The sequence below is a fragment of the Neoarius graeffei genome, chromosome 11, assembly GCF_027579695.1.
Source record: "Neoarius graeffei isolate fNeoGra1 chromosome 11, fNeoGra1.pri, whole genome shotgun sequence".
NCBI lineage: Eukaryota > Metazoa > Chordata > Actinopteri > Siluriformes > Ariidae > Neoarius > Neoarius graeffei.
The window spans coordinates 59417171-59434710 of record NC_083579.1 but is presented as its reverse complement, the minus strand read 5'-3'; the positions used below and the strand labels follow the sequence as shown (position 1 = coordinate 59434710).

Sequence of the window (17540 nt, the reverse complement as noted above, 5' to 3'; positions counted from 1 at the left end):
GTAGTGACCTTGACCCTGAGGCTTTCCGTTTAGATCGAAACACACGATCGTATTGGTTTTGGGTTTGCGGAAAATGGAGTTACGACGGTGATCAAATATTTTGCATGATGTTTTATTACGGTTATGATTATTCTGTGAGCGCACCAATCCTTAGGTGTATAAAGTTACAACTTAAAATACAATTAGTGATAACTGTAGACTTTTCAGTGGACTACAACCTTTTTAAGGGAATGCAATGTAGTCAACCATTTATCATGTCCCAGATCAAGCCGCCATTTTTCCACAAATTTGCAGAATTTTTGCCAAATTCTGAACAGTGTATTCACATCAAAGATTTAGTTTTATCTGTATTATTTCTTTCATCATTTTATTTCAAATTAAAACCATCACCATTCAAAACCGAATAGTTTATTGACTGTGAGTATATTTAGTGGGGTACCCCCACAGTACCCAGTTTCTGAGACAGACCCATATACATATAAAGAAAAAAAAAACAGGTATATACACTACCGTTCAAAAGTTTGGGGTCACTTTGAAATTTCCTTATTTTTGAAAGAAAAGCACTGTTCTTTTCAATGAAGATCACTTTAAACTAATGAGAAATACACTCTATACATTGCTAATGTGGTAAATGACTATTCTAGCTGCAAATGTCTGGTTTTTGGTGCAATATCTCCATAGGTGTATAGAGGCCCATTTCCAGCAACTCTCACTCCAGTGTTCTAATGGTACAATGTGTTTGCTCATTGCCTCAGAAGGCTAATGGATGATTAGAAAACCCTTGTACAATCATGTTAGCACAGCTGAAAACAGTTGAGCTCTTTAGAGAAGCTATAAAACTGACCTTCCTTTGAGCAGATTGAGTTTCTGGAGCATCACATTTGTGGGGTCGATTAAATGCTCAAAATGGCCAGAAAAATGTCTTGACTATATTTTCTATTCATTTTACAACTTATGGTGGTAAATAAAAGTGTGACTTTTCATGGAAAACACAAAATTGTTTGGGTGACCCCAAACTTTTGAACGGTAGTGTACATATTTAATTAAAAAGAGGATTTTAAGGCATTGTAAATCATCATTGTCTTTAAATTATTAAACTGTCTTGATAGATTCCTGGTTTGTTCGTCCTTGCAGTGTTTCAAAGCAAATCTTCATTTCACTCTGGAACCGGTGAATTTTTGGGTTTCTTTTCAGAGCATTTGCATTTATGGATATAAAACTTGCCAGACAAAATAATATTTAAAATAAGCGTGGCTTCTGTTCAAGTCATTTTTCCATAAAAAATATAAATCTCTTTTCTGTAAATTAATTTGTTCTACATAAGCCTTATGACGCACATGACAGCAGCTCAGCTCATCCCTACGTCACAAAAGATTTCCACCAATCAGCTCCCGTTACAGAAACCGGAAGGGAGTGAAGAACCGAGACGAAGAAGACAGGCTGACAACATGGCGTTAGGAGATGCGTGGAAACAAATATCTTGGTTTTACTACCAATATCTTCTTGTCACGGCACTGTACATGTTGGAGCCTTGGGAGCGAACTGTCTTCAGTATCCTTTCCAGAAAATATGTTTTTCGTTTTGTCACAAAACTGCAACGCTAAAGTTAACGGCGTTAACCTGATTAGCAAGTAGCCGAGTTAGCTCACTGTGCAACAAGTTAGCGGAATTATAAACGTTTACTAGATTAGTATAGTGGTGTATTTCCCACTAAAACACTCGTGTGTCATATAAAATATAGACACGATTGTTTTACTGGGAAATACACCACGCGTAAAGTTATGTATGTGAACAATATATTTATCTAATGGACAATAGACATTACACAGTATAAATAAATATGCAATCTACGATAACTATTATAGCTATTATATACAATATACATAATATACAAGACCTATATTATACATAGTATGTCTAAAATATCTGTATTTACAATATAATCTAAACATGCATAATATACAATATATGCATACAGTATTTGTCAATAATAGACTAATATACAGTATAATATATGCTATCAAGAATATGCAGGATATTTACAGACAATACACAATATGCAAAAAAATATATTGAATTGAATGCCTTTATTGTCATTGCACAGCTGTACAACGAAATTTCAGTGCAACTCTTCAAGTGGTACATCCAATATAAAAATAAAAGTCTAATATAAAATAAGTATATAATATAACACCACACGTTTTAAATTTTAAAAAAGGCTAAGATAAAATAAGTGTAATATAAAACAGCACACATCACTTATTTATTTTTGCGGTCCAAATCCTGCTCTCTGATTGGCTGGCGAGCGGGTCCATATCCTACAGTACGGACCCCGGTTACGGACCTCTGACAACTCGCTTGTTCACAACAACAAACAACATAGTAGCATTTTTTGTCAACATTTATCTTTTTTTTTAAAATTAGATTTATTTATAAGATTATCAAAAATCTTAAATTTTTGCCAGCATTTCTCAGGAGAATATAATTAATTTTACATCATGGATAGCGATAACGACAGTGTTCACAGCGAAAGCGAGTTTTACTACCCTGAGGAAGAAGAAATAAAATAAAACATTTCAGGAGAAAGCTAAAAACCTGTAATTTGCTAATAGCCCAAGAGCATTAGCTCAAAATTGAGTCCAACCCGGAACAAATTAGTAACGAGCTGAATTTTTCAGAATATGTTCAGAATACCCTTAGGAATAACATACTAAAAGTCCCCAGGAATCCACCTTGTGCTCTCTGTGAAATTCAAGATGGCGTCCAAAATGGCCGCCAATTGGAGATTTTTCAATATCTCAGGGATAAAACATAATATAAATGCAATTAAAATGTTAAATTATATGTTATCTCATACAAGCAATGCAAATTCACCATTGTCACACTGTTAAAATTAACCAAGATTACAAGGTCATTAATGTGGAAATTACATGGAATTTGATGGTTGACATGATTGACAGATTAGCTTAGTAGGCTACCTACATACATGAACATAATGTAAGACAACAATTAGACATCAATTTCCTTAAAGGAAAAGGCAACTTTTGTACAAAACCAGGTGTGTAATAGGAGAAAAACATATACGTAATCAATTCCGTTAATTATTTCCATTATATATCGAACATGAAAAAATATTTTTAACTTTGAAATCATGAATTGACACAGAGGAGTCGAAGTTGGAGGAGTCAGCCATTTTGAGATTGTGGACAACTATAAACCAATCAGAATCTTTTGTTAATGCGCCTCCCTCTGATCTGTGACGTCACTGGGCCCATGAAAAGTGTTTACAAGCAGATCACTGTGATTAGGAGTCCCGGCGGGTGGCTTGTATTCGATTCGTTTATATCCCGACCTTGTCAGCTGTCAGATTTATGTTCATGGACCCGGTAAGCTGGTAAATAATATTTATTTTTTTCTTTACCAAATTCTAACAGAAACCGAGAGCGCCCGAAAGGGAAAACCGAGCCGAGCCGCTTCGCGCATGCGCAGTAGGCTTGGTAGGACAAATCCAAATAGGAGTCATTCAGGATTCAGCCATGATTTTGCTCCATGTTTTTACTCAACCAAAGTTATACAGTATTATGAGCTTTAAGTTGCATAAATAAAACCATTTGGTGAAACTTTGAAGAAGTGATTGTACTGGTTTTTTACCTTATTACCATGAAGCACTGAAGAGTTCTTTTCAGTGGTGGGCCGCATGACATCACGCAGTAGATCAATATGGCGGAACGCATCTTTGCTGAGCTCAGCGCAAGCCCATATTATTAAAAGTTAAAAGATACTGTTATGCCGTCTGTTCTTTCTCTATAAATTCCATGATCGATTACTTTATATATTTATCTATCTATTTGTGGTGATTTTGTACAAAAGTTGCCTTTTCCTTTAATATTTAGTGCATCTTTAAGCTTTGATAAAATATTAAAGGGAAATTAAATTTGAGAACTCTGTCTTCTAAAACTACAATGGCAAGCTGTTTCAGTACACTTCAACATTCCGGCGACTTTCATGACAAAAAGGTCTGCCTCAATAAAAGCTCTTGCTTATAAACAATGAGTAGACTTAAACACTTCTCAGTGCCTCAGTTGTAATGCTTGGACCTTTGTTGTACCATCAATGAAGTAGGGAATTTATTCAAGCTTGTTTAAGGGTGGAAAAAAATTAATCTTTGAGTTTCTAGCGCCAGTCTTTACTACTAGCAATGCCAGTTTGTTCGGACAAAAAATGACTAAACTCAGCATGACCTTTTAAAAATGACTGAACTCAGCATGACCTTTTAACATGCCATTTTTCATTTTACACCACCAATTTAATTAATATTAATGAAAATAAGTGCTCCAACCCCTAGTAATTGTGTTTTGTGAACAGAATAGGATGATATGGAGTGAACGAGTAACCAATGGATCCACACTCTATAATCGGTAGTGTACATTAAATAGCACATGTATAGATTTACAATTATAAGTCTGTAATTATTAGTCCTAAACATTAAGAACTGAAGCCATTTCAAAAACATATGAGAGGTGATCATGATACCATAACGATTATTTTGTCATAACAGTCATTGTTATTTCTTCTTGGATGTGAATTTATGGGCCAGGGCGTTTCAAGATTGATACTTGATTCAAGGATCGGACTGGATGAAACCTACACACATTCATAGTACTGTGCACATTCATAAATGTGAACTGGTGAAGTGCCAAAAATATGACAATCTAACCAGACATGGCAAGCGAACACATTATACACAAATATACTGTTATAATAATGTGTACATTGTTATTATATAATGTTAATACACAGTGTAATTAATACACACATGTTGGAATTTACTCTCCTACCCTACAAAACATATATTCTGACCTTTTAATTGCATTAATATTTTGTTTTGGGCCTGAGATATGGGCAGATCTCCATTTGGCGGCCATTTTGGACGCCATCTTGAATTTCTCAGAGAGCACAAGGGGGATTTCCGGGGACTTTTAGTATGTTATTCCTAAAGGTATTCTGAACATATTCTGAAATTTTCAGTTTGTTACTAATTTGTTCCGGGTATAACCCTATTACTCCTGGGCTATAACGCCGAGCAAAAACATGGCTGAATCCCGAATGACTCAATTTGGTATAAATAGGGGACTACATAGGCGGCAAAATGTAGTTGTTTTCCTGCCATGGAAGTGCACTTGTATACTGAGGAGGAAGCCATTTGCATTACAGCCGTGAATGAGGATTCAAAATGGCATTAATTTTACAGCATGGATAGTGATGACGACAGTGTTCACAGCGAAAGCGAGTTTTACTACCCTGAGGAAGACAAAATAAAAGAAAGCATTTCAGGAGAAAGCTAAAAACCTCTAACTTGCTCACAGTTTGATCTCATTAGTTAAAGGGATAGTTCGGGATTTTTGACATGAATCTGTATGGCATCCCCATCAATAGTGTCGTGCAAACACACTGACTTACCCTTGACAGCATCCTGTGAGCCCAGTTCTTGTCCAGTTTTGGTCCAGACGAAAGTAGTCCGGCAAGTTTGTTGGGGTCACGAAAGTAAAACGTTTTTCATCTCAAAACAGTACGTGTTCAAAAGAGTGATATATTTGCATCACAAAACCGTTGCCAAATAAAAAGTCAGACCTCGAAATCGCTTGGCACTATTTTCTCTCCCTCGGTATCACTGCGCGCTGCCGCCAGGTGACAGCCACGGCTGTTTCGTTCATTGTTTTAGTGATGGGAATTTCAGCTCTTTTTCGGGAGCCGGCTCTTTTGGCTCTTCTTACTATAAGGAGCCGGCTCTTTCGGCTCCCAAACGGCTCCTGAGATTTTATTTTTGATTTAATTGCTGCAATTAACTAGTTAATTAATTACATTATTTATATTTTATCAATAGGATGTTTTCCATTTTATTTTTTAGTTTTTGTAGCCATTGTAAAGCTTTGTAAAGTATAGCAGTGTAACAATGTTCTAGCTATAGAAATAAAACTTACTTACCAATTAATAAATTATTTTCTCACAAACATAATGCAAAACTGTGTTATATTACCAATATAAAATACACAGAAGACATCAACTGTTTATCCTTTATGGCTTTATTTCACACTCGACCTTGAACAAAATGCCACAAAATAAATTATGAAGTATAAATCAGGCCTAAGAAACTATGAAGCAAAGTTGGAAATTATTTTAACAAACAGAACAATGTGCAACAAAATATGTGGCACCTTGAGCGCATGTAAAAAGAGAAAAAAGTGCCGCACTCTGCTCCACCAGTAATGAGAAGCCGCTGGAACAGCAAATATGCTCCTGTTATAATGACTGCTGTCTCGTTGTATACCGCAGATTAATCTGGCCATGCCAAGGCGGTTGCCGACCGAACCTGTCAATTTATGATCGACAATTTATATCATGAGCTTTAGGAATTCACGGCAACAAAACAATGATCATGGTTGTCAAATAGACAATCATCCTTCAGCTGAGCTGAACTCTCTCTCTCTCTCTCTCTCTCTCTGAGGCACCTAAGGACAAAAAACTAATTCGGCTCCCCAATTCGGCTCCCACCGAAGAGCCGGCTCCCGTCGTTCACTTCAAAGAGCCGGCTCTTTGAACCGGATCGTTCGCGACCGACACATCACTACATTGTTTACTGCTAGCAAAGTTAGCGACAACATGTCTGACTACGACGGTGAAATGTGTGCAGAGATTCAGCCACATCTTTGTTGCTACAGCCTGGATAGTCGCAAGTGCGCACCATTTTCACAAATATATTATTGTATAGGTTATAGAAGGTGATAAATTTGTCGCTGTTCTTGCTCTCAAATTAGCTTGTTAGCGCCGCTGATCTGAACTCCTAATCACTGGCAAACAATGGGAAAGGTGTTGATTCCTGCGCAGATGTCAACATGACAGCGCGCAGTGATACCGAGGGAGAGAAAATAGTGCCAAGCGATTTCGAGGTCTGACTTTTTATTTGGCAACGGTTTTGTGATGCAAATATATCACTCTTTTGAACACATACTGTTTTGAGACGAAAAACGTTTTACTTTCGTGACCCCAACAAACTTGCCGGACTACTTTTGTCTGGACCAAAACTGGACAAGAACTGGACTCACAGGATGCTGTCAGGGGTAAGTCAGTGTGTTTGCACGACACTATTGATGGGGATGCCATACAGATTCATGTCAAAAATCCCGAACTACCCCTTTAAAGTGTTTTCAAAATTTCTACTTTCCTGATGTTGCATTTGGTGAACTTTTACTCATATATTTCTTTTTTGAAGTTATTTTTATTGGGTCATGCAAAAACCTCCCGCACCCAACATCACCTCACTTTTGATAAATACATGTATATTAAATAAATAAATCATGATTATAAAATAAATTCATTAAAAGATGTGTAAAGTACTTTTACATAACAATAAATTGCTTAACAATTGTTGTAATTATAATTGTTAATTAATACAAATTCAATTGTTGTAATTATAATTGTTAATTAATGCAAATTTAATAATTAAATTTGTATTAATTAACAATTATTATTACAACAATTGTTAAGCAATTTATTGTTATAAAAGTACTTTACACATCTTTCAATGAATTTATTTTATAATCATGATTTATTCATTTAATATACATGTATTTATCAAAAGTGAGGTGATGTTGGGTGCGGGAGGTTTTTGCATGACCCAATAAAAATAACTTCAAAAAAGAAATATATGAGTAAAAGTTCACCAAATGCAACATCAGGAAAGTAGAAATTTTGAAAACACTTTCACAGTCATAACCCTAACCTATAGCGCCTTCCAGAAGGCAGCAGCATAAAAAGGCTGTTTTCTGGGTGAGAACAGTCCTTAATGATGTTTTCTGCATGGCGCAAGCATCTGCAGTCCAAACTGTGCAAATTCCACACAGTGAACGTATACAGAGTGCAGTGAGGTATTGCAAACATGAGAATGTTACAGGAGGTACAAGTGGTGGTCGTCGTCACTGCCGAACCTGAACCAGGCTTGAGGTGAGCCATATTTGGTTGGCTTGTCCAGAATTGCAGCAGTAGGGTGGCCAGTTCCTTTCTGCACACTCACATTCACAGCTATGGGCAATTTAGAGTAGCCAGTTAACCTAACTGCATGTCTTTGGACTGTAGAGGGAAACCCACACAGGGAGAACATGCAAACTCCACACAGAAAGGGCCCCATTGGCCACTGAGCTTGAACCCAGAACCTTATTGCTGTGAGGCAACAGTGCTAACCACTACACCACTGTGCTGCTGGTACAAGTGGTACAATAGTATAATGGCAAGAATGGTTCAGGTCAGCTCTTCATGAGGTTGATGGTATAGGGAAAGAATCTGCTCTTATGTCTGATGGTTCTGGTTTGCGGTGCTCTATAGCACCTGCTAGAGGGGAGGAGTTGGAAAAGGTTGTGACCAGGGTGCGCAGAGTCCTTAATGATTTTCTCTGCCCGCTTCCTGGTTCATGGAATGTACAAATCCTGGAGACTGGGCACGGGAGTACCGATAATCCTTTCTGCTGATTTAACCATTCGCTGCAGTCTGTTCCTGTCCTGTTTTGTGGCTGCTCCGAACCAGACTGTGATGGATATGCACAGGACAGATTCAGTGACAGCAGTGTAGGACTGTGTCAGCAGCTCCTGTGACAGACCATACTTCCTGAGTTGCTGCAGAAAGTACATCCTCTGCTGGGCTTTTTTAAGTGTGGAGTTGATGTTGGAGTCCCATTTCACAAAATGCAGTGTTTTGTGAAATGGTAGTTCCCAGGAACTTGAAGGTCTCCACAGTTGGCACAGGGCTGCTGGATATTGTGAGGGGAAGCATCGCAGAGGGGTATCTCCTGAAGTCCACTGTCATCACTGTTTTGAGCGTGTTTAGGTCCAGGTTATTCTGACTGCACCAGAGCACCAACCGTTCAACCTCCCGCCTGTATGCAGACTCGTTGCCATGTTGGATGAGGCCTATGACCGTAGTGTCTTCTGCAAATTTCAGGAATTTTACAGTTGGGTCCATGGAGGTGTAGTCATTGGTGTAAAGGGAGAAGAGCAGTGGGGAGAGGACACATCCCTGAGGAGCACCAGTGCTGAGTGACCACATGCCAGAAGTGACTGCCCCCAGCCTTACAGTTCCCTGCTTGTCAGGAAGCTGGTGATCCACTGACATATGGCAGGTGAGACATTGAGCTGGAACAATTTGGAGGAGTGGATTTCTGGAATTATGGTGTTGAACACCGAGCTGAAGTCTACAAACAGGATTCTTGCATAGGTTGTGTTTTGTGTGTGGTGGTGGTGGAGAGAATGTGTCCATGTAATACAAAGAACGTTAAACAGTTGTGTGAATATATGAAGTTTATCATTACCTCTCCAAGGACGGAGTCCCCCAGGGGGCGAGGTATTGTTTTTGGTGGGGTTTGTTTGTTTGTTAGCAACATTACGGGAAAATGGCTGGACCAATCTTCATGAAACTTTCAGGATGGATGGTAATTGGTCTCACATAGAACCTCCAACATTTTGAGGGTCATCTGGGCAAGGTCATGGTCACCAAAAAGGTCAAAGTTGTTTTTTTTTTCAAGATATCTTCCTTCATCTTCATCATATTTACTTCAAACCAATTCCAAAATGTTCATCTTTCAATTCTGCTTCCATTGATATGCTACATGATGGGGTATCTCTCATAGTTTTCATAGCGGTTGGGGGTCAAATGTTGGGGGAGGGGTCAAGGTCTCGTCTCTCGTCTCGTCTCGTCTTCTTCCGCTTATCCAGGACCGGGTCGCGGAGGCAGCAGTCTAAGCATAGAAGCCCAAACTTCCCTTTCCCCAGACACCTTGGCCAGCTCCTCGGGAAGAACACCGAGGCGTTCCCAGGCCAGCCGAGAGACATAGTCCCTCCAGCGTGTCCTGGGTCTTCCCCGGGGCCTCCTCCCGGGGGGACATGCCTGGAACACCTCCCCAGGGAGGCGTCCAGGAGGCATCCGAAAAAGATGCCCGAGCCACCTCAGCTGGTTCCTCTCGATGTGGAGGAGCAGCGGCTCTACTCCGAGCTCCTCCCGAGTGACTGTGCTTCTCACCCTATCTCTAAGGGAGCGCCCAGCCACCCTGCGAAGGAAACTCATTTCAGCCGCTTGTATCCGCGATCTTGTTCTTTCTGTCATTACCCAAAGCTCATGACCATAGGTGAGAGTCGGAACGTAGATCGACCGGTAAATTGAGAGCTTCGCCTTTTGGCTCAGCTCCTTCTTCACCACGACGGACCGGTAAAGCGACCGCATCACTGCGGAGGCTGCACCGATCCGCCTGTCGATCTCACGCTCCATCCTTCCCTCACTCGTGAACAAGATCCCGAGATACTTAAACTCCTCCACTTGAGGTAGGACTTCTCCACCAACCTGGAGAGGGCAAGCCACCCTTTTCCGGTCGAGAACCATGGCCTCGGACTTGGAGGTGCTGATTCTCATCCCAGCCGCTTCACACTCGACTGCAAACCGCCCCAGTGCATGCTGAAGGTCCTGGTTTGAAGAAGCCAACAGGACAACATCATCCGCAAAAAGCAGAGATGAAATCCTGTGGTTCCCAAACAGGATTCCTTCCGGCCCCTGGCTGCGCCTAGAAATTCTGTCCATAAAAATTATGAACAGAACCGGTGACAAAGGGCAGCCCTGACGGAGTCCAACATGCACTGGGAACAGGTCTGACTTACTGCCGGCAATGCGAACCAGACTCCTGCTCCGTTCGTACAGGGACCGGACAGCCCTTAGCAAAGAGCCCCGAACCCCATACTCCCGAAGCACCCCCCACAGAATACCACGGGGGACACGGTCGAATGCCTTCTCCAGATCCACAAAGCACATGTGGACTGGTTGGGCAAACTCCCATGAACCCTCGAGCACCCTATGAAGGGTATAGAGGTGGTCCAGTGTTCCGCGACCAGGACGAAAACCGCATTGTTCCTCCTGGATCCGAGGTTCGACTATTGGTCGAATTCTCCTCTCCAGTACCCTGGAGTAAACTTTCCCTGGGAGGCTGAGAAGTGTGATTCCCCTATAATTGGAGCACACTCTCCGGTCCCCTTTCTTAAAAAGAGGGACCACCACCCCAGTCTGCCACTCCAGAGGCACTGTCCCTGACCGCCACGCGATGTTGCAGAGGCGTGTCAACCAAGACAGCCCCACAACATCCAGAGACTTGAGATACTCAGGGCGGATCTCATCCACCCCCGGTGCCTTGCCACCGAGGAGCTTGCAAACCACCTCAGTGACTTCGGCTTGGGTAATGGACGAGTCCACCTCTGAGTCATCAGCCTCAGTCTCCTCAGTGGAAGACATGACGGTGGGATTGAGGAGGTCCTCAAAGTATTCCTTCCACCGCCCGACAATGTCCCCAGTCGAGGTCAACAGCTCCCCACCCGCACTGTAAACAGTGTTGGCAGAGTACTGCTTCCCCCTCCTGAGGCGCCGGACGGTTTGCCAGAATTTCTTCGAGGCCGACCGATAGTCCTTCTCCATGGCCTCCCCGAACTCCTCCCAGTTCCGAGTTTTTGCCTCCGCAACTGCCCGAGCTGCAGCACGCCTGGCCTGCCGATACCCGTCGGCTGCCTCAGGAGTCCCGGAGGTCAACATGGCCCGATAGGACTCCTTCTTCAGCTTGACGGCATCCCTTACTTCCGGTGTCCACCACCGGGTTCGGGGATTGCCGCCACGACAGGCACCGGAGACCTTGCGGCCACAGCTCCGAACAGCTGCGTCCACAATGGAGGTAGAGAACATGGTCCACTCAGACTCAATGTCCCCCGCCTCCCTCGGAAGCTGGGAAAAGCTCTCCCGGAGGTGGGAGTTAAAGACCTCCCCAACAGAGTGCTCGGCCAGACGTTCCCAGCAGACCCTCACCATACGTTTGGGCCTGCCAGGTCTGTCCAGCTTCCTCCTCCGCCAGCGGATCCAACTCACCACCAGGTGGTGATCAGTTGACAACTCAGCCCCTCTCTTCACCCGAGTGTCCAAGACATAGGGTCGGAGATCAGATGACACGACTACAAAGTCGATCATCGACCTCCGACCTAAGGTGTCCTGGTGCCACGTGCACTTATGGACACCCCTATGCTCGAACATGGTGTTCGTTATGGACAAACTGTGACTAGCACAGAAGTCCAATAACAAAACACCACTCGGGTTCAGATCGGGGAGGCCGTTCCTCCCAACCACGCCCCTCCAGGTGTCACTGTCATCGCCCACGTGAGCATTGAAGTCCCCCAGTAGCACAATGGAGTCCCCAGTCTGAGCACCCCTCAGTACCTCTCCCAGGGACTCCAAGAAGGCCGGATACTCTATACTGCTATTTGGCCCGTAGGCACAAACAACAGCAAGAGCCCTCTCCCCAATCCGAAGGCGCAGAGAGGCGACCCTCTCGTTCACTGGGGTAAACTCCAACACATGGCGGCTGAGCTGGGGAGCTATAAGGAAGCCCACACCAGCCCGCCGCCGCTCACCACGGGCGACTCCAGAGAAGTGGAAAGTCCAGCCCCTCTCGAGGAGCTGGGTTCCAGAGCCCAAGCTGTGCGTGGAGGTGAGCCCGACTATCTCTAGCCGGTACCTCTCAACCTCCCGCACAAGCTCAGGCTCCTTCCCCCCCAGCGAAGTGACATTCCATGTCCCAACAGCCAGCCGCTGTGTCCGGGGATCAGGTCGTCGAGGCCCCTGCCTTCGACTGCCACCCAATCCACACTGCACCAAACCCCTACTGCTACCTCTGTGGGTGGTGAACCCACAGGAGGTCGGGCCCACGTCACCTCTTCGGGCTGAGCCCGGCCGGGCCCCATGGGCAAAGGCCCGGCCACCAAGCGCTCGCATACGAGCCCCAACCCCGGGCCTGGCTCCAGGGTGGGGCCCCGGCTGCGTCCTACCGGGCGACGTCACGGTCCTGGATTTTTTCTCCATAGGGTTTTTTTTTGGTGAACTGCTCTTGGTCTGGCCTGTCACCTAGGACCTGTCTGCCTTGGGAAACCCTAACAGGGGCATAATGCCCCCGACAACATAGCTCCTAGGATCGTTCAAGCACACAAACCCCTCCACCACAATAAGGTGGCAGTTCTAGGAGGTCATTGCTAAATTTTGCTTTTCCATTATAACTCAGGCGGCACGGTGGTGTAGTGGTTAGTGCTGTCGCCTCACAGCAAGAAGGTCCTGGGTTCGAGCCCCGGGGCCGGCGAGGGCCTTTCTGTGTGGAGTTTGCATGTTCTCCCCGTGTCCGCGTGGGTTTCCTCCGGGTGCTCCGGTTTCCCCCACAGTCCAAAGACATGCAGGTTAGGTTAACTGGTGACTCTAAATTGACCGTAGGTGTGAATGTGAGTGTGAATGGTTGTCTGTGTCTATGTGTCAGCCCTGTGATGACCTGGCGACTTGTCCAGGGTGTACCCCGCCTTTCGCCCGTAGTCAGCTGGGATAGGCTCCAGCTTGCCTGCGACCCTGTAGAAGGATAAAGCGGCTAGAGATAATGAGATGAGATTATAACTCAAATGGTTAGAGACGTTTATCATTATCAACATATAGGAAGTCATATATGGGCTTTCATTTGGCACCATGACCTTTTGACCTTGTTTGCTTGTATGTGTCTGTCTGTCTGTTAACAATTTAGCGTCTAGACGGTTGCACCGTTTGATTTCAAATTTTCAGGGTAGGTGGGCAATGGTCCGTAGATTACCTGATTAAATTTTGGGGGTAATTAAGTCAAGGTGAAGGTCAAGGTCACCGGAAAGGTCAACCTTTCGGTCAAAATAACATTTTCCATTATTATTCAAAAACGGTTGCCTATAGACAAATGTTTGCTATTATGAGCATATAGGAACTCCCATATCGTCTTTCATTTGGCACCATGATCTTTGACCTTGAGTGACCCTGAAAGGTCAAACTCAAGGTCACGGATTTTCAGAGGGCTGTAACTTTTAAACGGTTGATGGTAGACAGATATTTACCATTATCAACTTCTAGGAAGTGCTATATGGGCTTTCATTTGGCACCATGACCTTTGACCTTGAATGTCTTTGAAATGTCACACTCAAGGTCATGGATTTTCATAGGACTATAACCTGACAGCTGATGACTGAGAAATATTGCCATTATCAACATATAGGTATAAAATAAGTGCTGCCCGGCGAGATTTGTTTTGCCTGGCAACACTTGTCATATTGAAAATATGTTCACCACATGATGATTGAACTTCATATCTTTGTGCAACCGTGTTTGTCTATAAGCTTACAAAGTAGTTGTTACAGCTGTTACATATAGTTTTTGAACTAGTAGCACAGAATATTCGAAAAGCAGGGTGTAAATTACCAGTGGTAGTCACAGTTTCCATCTGTACGTTGACTCGGAGGAGTAACCTGCTACATTTATCTCTCCAATACATAGCACGTAATTTCAGCATTACTTTTTAAATTTTTTATCAGGGTGCTCATCTGTCAATAAAATAATTATCCATGTCTTCATTTTATTAATATCTGAAAGGGTATTATTATAATATTTAACATGGGCAGTGCAGTGGTTAGCACTGTCACCTCACAGCAAGCAGGTTCTGAGTTTGAACCTGCCAGTTGACTGCGGCCTTTCTGTGGGGTTCATGTGCATTTTCTCCTCGTGCCTGCGTGGGTTACCTCCGGGTGCTCTGGTTTCCTCCCACAGTCCGATCATGACATGCAGTTTAGGTCAGTTAGCTACTCTGTTGCCCATAGGTGTGAATATGAGTGTGAATGACTGTGTGTGTGTGTCTGTGTTCGCCCTGCCATAGATTGACAACCCGTCCAGGGTGTACTCCGCCTCTCCCCCAATGCCAGCTGGGATTGGTTCTAGCTCATCTGTGAGCTGCAATGGATCAGCAGTATAGAAAAATGAATGATTATTCACTCTAATCAAGAAAAGCATATTAATAATAATATGAACACATTATTGTTAATATTTTATTAATATAATTATTTCTACTACTATTTACTTTATATTCAATCGAAATATCTTTATGAATGGAAAAAAAAATACTCTTCTTTTGTCCTTCAGTCTTGATGCACTCATTTTATAGCCTAGTAAACTAGACCCACCCGCCTAGCGGCCAAAAATATTTTTGCCTGCGAGTGGGTCTAGCCTCGCACCATATCAACAAAACACCCTGGGCATCAAATCGTGCCCGCCAATCACAACGCAAGGTTTTTGTTTGGATTCTTTGGGCGGGCTTTTGCAGGAGTGACGACAAAGCTGGGAGAAAGCGCAACAGGAAAGATGGCTACCGCTAGTGAACAGCGCACGTTTGACTCCACTTTGGAATCAGTTTTAGAAGAATTAGACTTGGAGTTTTCGTTGAAACATGAGCAGGAAGAGGCTCTCCACTCATTCCTTTTCAAGAAGGACGTTTTCGCTGTTTTGCCGACCGGCTATGGCAAAAGTCTGATCTACCAGCTAGCTCCGCTCGTAGCCAAAAGGATGGGCTAGTTTGTGCAGTACGAAGAATTAATAAACATCTTTGAAACATTACTTTTTGATTGTTTCTTATTTTCCCGTTATTTTAAATTTAAGGGAAATTATTTCACCAAACACCACTAAATAAAAACACTCAAAAACAGTTTAAGCAAACCCTTGAAAAACACTTGGAAAAAAATAAGTGTATGTTAAGTATGTGGTACAGACTCCAAACTTGTGGTCATTATCTCCAAACTTCTTAATATCTAGAACCTGTTTATTAATTAATACGCATTTTGAAAAATTATTTATTTCAAGGCCTCCCCCACTGCTTTCTGTCGCTCTGACTACGTCACAGTCACTGTTGCGCTGATTGGTCAGAGCGTTGGCCTATACGCACAGAGACAGTTTGAAAGACAGCGGGTTGTTCCACCCCCACCCTTCGGAAATGTCTACGAGCGAGGCCAGACTAAATATCTACATTTAGTCTAGCTTGCCAGGCTACTCATTTTAATCATGTTGGCCCTTTTGAAATTTTGAATTCTTTAACCCAATGTCAGATTCTCTCCTGATCTCTGTAGCAGCTATGGCTGTATACACTGGCTTCGTGTTTATGCCGCAGCACATCATGGCCATTTTGCACTACTTTGAAGTGATCCAGTGAGCAGCTCCTCAACCCTTCAGACTGCCCTGTGGTTTCCCCCTGCTGGTTTGAAACAGGAGTTCTCCTGTAAGGCTTTTTTTCTCTTTGCCTTTGAAGACAGGAATCATTAAGCATTTGATGACCTGAAACTGGGGAAATCCACTGATGAGCAAGCAGAGGAATCCTCTAAACCAGTCCATTGTCATGTCTGTGGCTTTGGGCCTTGTAAAAGTGCACAGCCTCTAAGACTAAGCACATACTGCCCTGTTAGTAAATGGTGCCCTACTAGTCAGCAATCATTGGATATATAATGCTGCAGTTTTTATAGTATTTTTTTTTTTTTTGCTTTGAGGGCAGTGGTTTATTGAGAACGCTAAATATTTTGTGATAATAAATGTGTATATTTCAATGTATACATATTTGTAACTGTTTTATAGAGATTTATTTTGACTGGTGATTAAATGATTTTGTTTGCCACGGTGGAACATTGTATGCATTGTATAGAACTTTTTTCCTTTTTCTTGATCTGTGTGAGTTAATGCAGAGTTCTGGCTGTACAGGCTGCTATTTTAAAACTATACTTGTTGGTAACAGTCTGGCTCTTTCCCATGTATATTATTAAAAAAAAAACTAATATAGTAAAACCCTTTTTCACTTTATGCTGAGCCTACATTTTCTTTTAGGTGCCTTTACAGAAGTGTTTTACAAAAAAATTATATTTATCTTCATGGAGAGTTTTGTATGTTCTTTGTAGTGTGTGACTCATTTCGCCTGAAAGGCAACTGAAGTCTCTTTGGAAATGTTGAACCTCCCAAATCTCAAGGTCAATGATCTTACACACGGTAAAAAAAAAAGGGAGTTTGTTTTTGATGTGGTTATCAGCCAGGAAACTATAGTTTAGTCTGTGAGGACCAAAATTCCTACAGGATGCTTGACTAAACATACTTTATAATCTTCATGATATGATAAAATGCTCTGCTTCATTGTTCTGGCCTTGTCAGTAACCTGCATGAAATAATTGCATGGGAAAAAATAAGGCTAAGTATAAGGAGAGTTGCATAATATGTGAACTTGTGACACGACCTGCCAAATGTACAGAGAGCCTTCTGAAGATATTATGTTAAAGCTGCAGAGCCCATGTTTCAGTCATATTTCAATATGCATTTGGATCCTTGTACTAATCTAAAATAAACTAAGAAAGCTGAAGAATTCAGTTTCTTGGCAGAGACCGCCAGTGTGCTCTGGAAGTCATTTGATATTTACAGTTAATATTCTTCAGAAATGTAATGTGCAAGAATACATAATAGGCAGTACGTGCACGGACTTACCACCTGCAAGACCTTCTGTGGGAGGGCTCTTACAGACCAACCAATGACATTCCAGTCTGGTTCTCAGATTCATTTCTCTGGAATGAAGTCAGAAAGAAAATAGCAGCTGGTTACTGTTTAAACTGCAGGATGAGGAT

At 42.6% G+C, this 17540-nt stretch overlaps 1 protein-coding gene across 1 annotated transcript; it reads left to right on the top strand.

The window, feature by feature from the left end:
• Positions 1-1391: 1391 nt before the first annotated feature.
• sptssa (serine palmitoyltransferase, small subunit A) lies at positions 1392-16734 on the top strand. The gene is made up of 2 exons (XM_060934365.1): positions 1392-1551; positions 15993-16734. Exons 1-2 carry the CDS (start codon positions 1449-1451, stop codon positions 16094-16096), a joined length of 207 nt encoding a protein of 68 aa, XP_060790348.1. The 5' UTR covers positions 1392-1448; the 3' UTR covers positions 16097-16734.
• The last annotated feature ends 806 nt before the right edge of the window (positions 16735-17540 follow it).

Coding starts and splice junctions, on each gene's coding strand:
- sptssa (XM_060934365.1), top strand. CDS start 1,449: ATGGCGTTAGGAGATGCGTGGAAACAAATATCTTGGTTTTACTACCAA. Junction 1,552..15,992: donor TTGGGAGCGAACTGTCTTCA/GTATCCTTTCCA, acceptor ACCCAATGTCAG/ATTCTCTCCTGATCTCTGTA.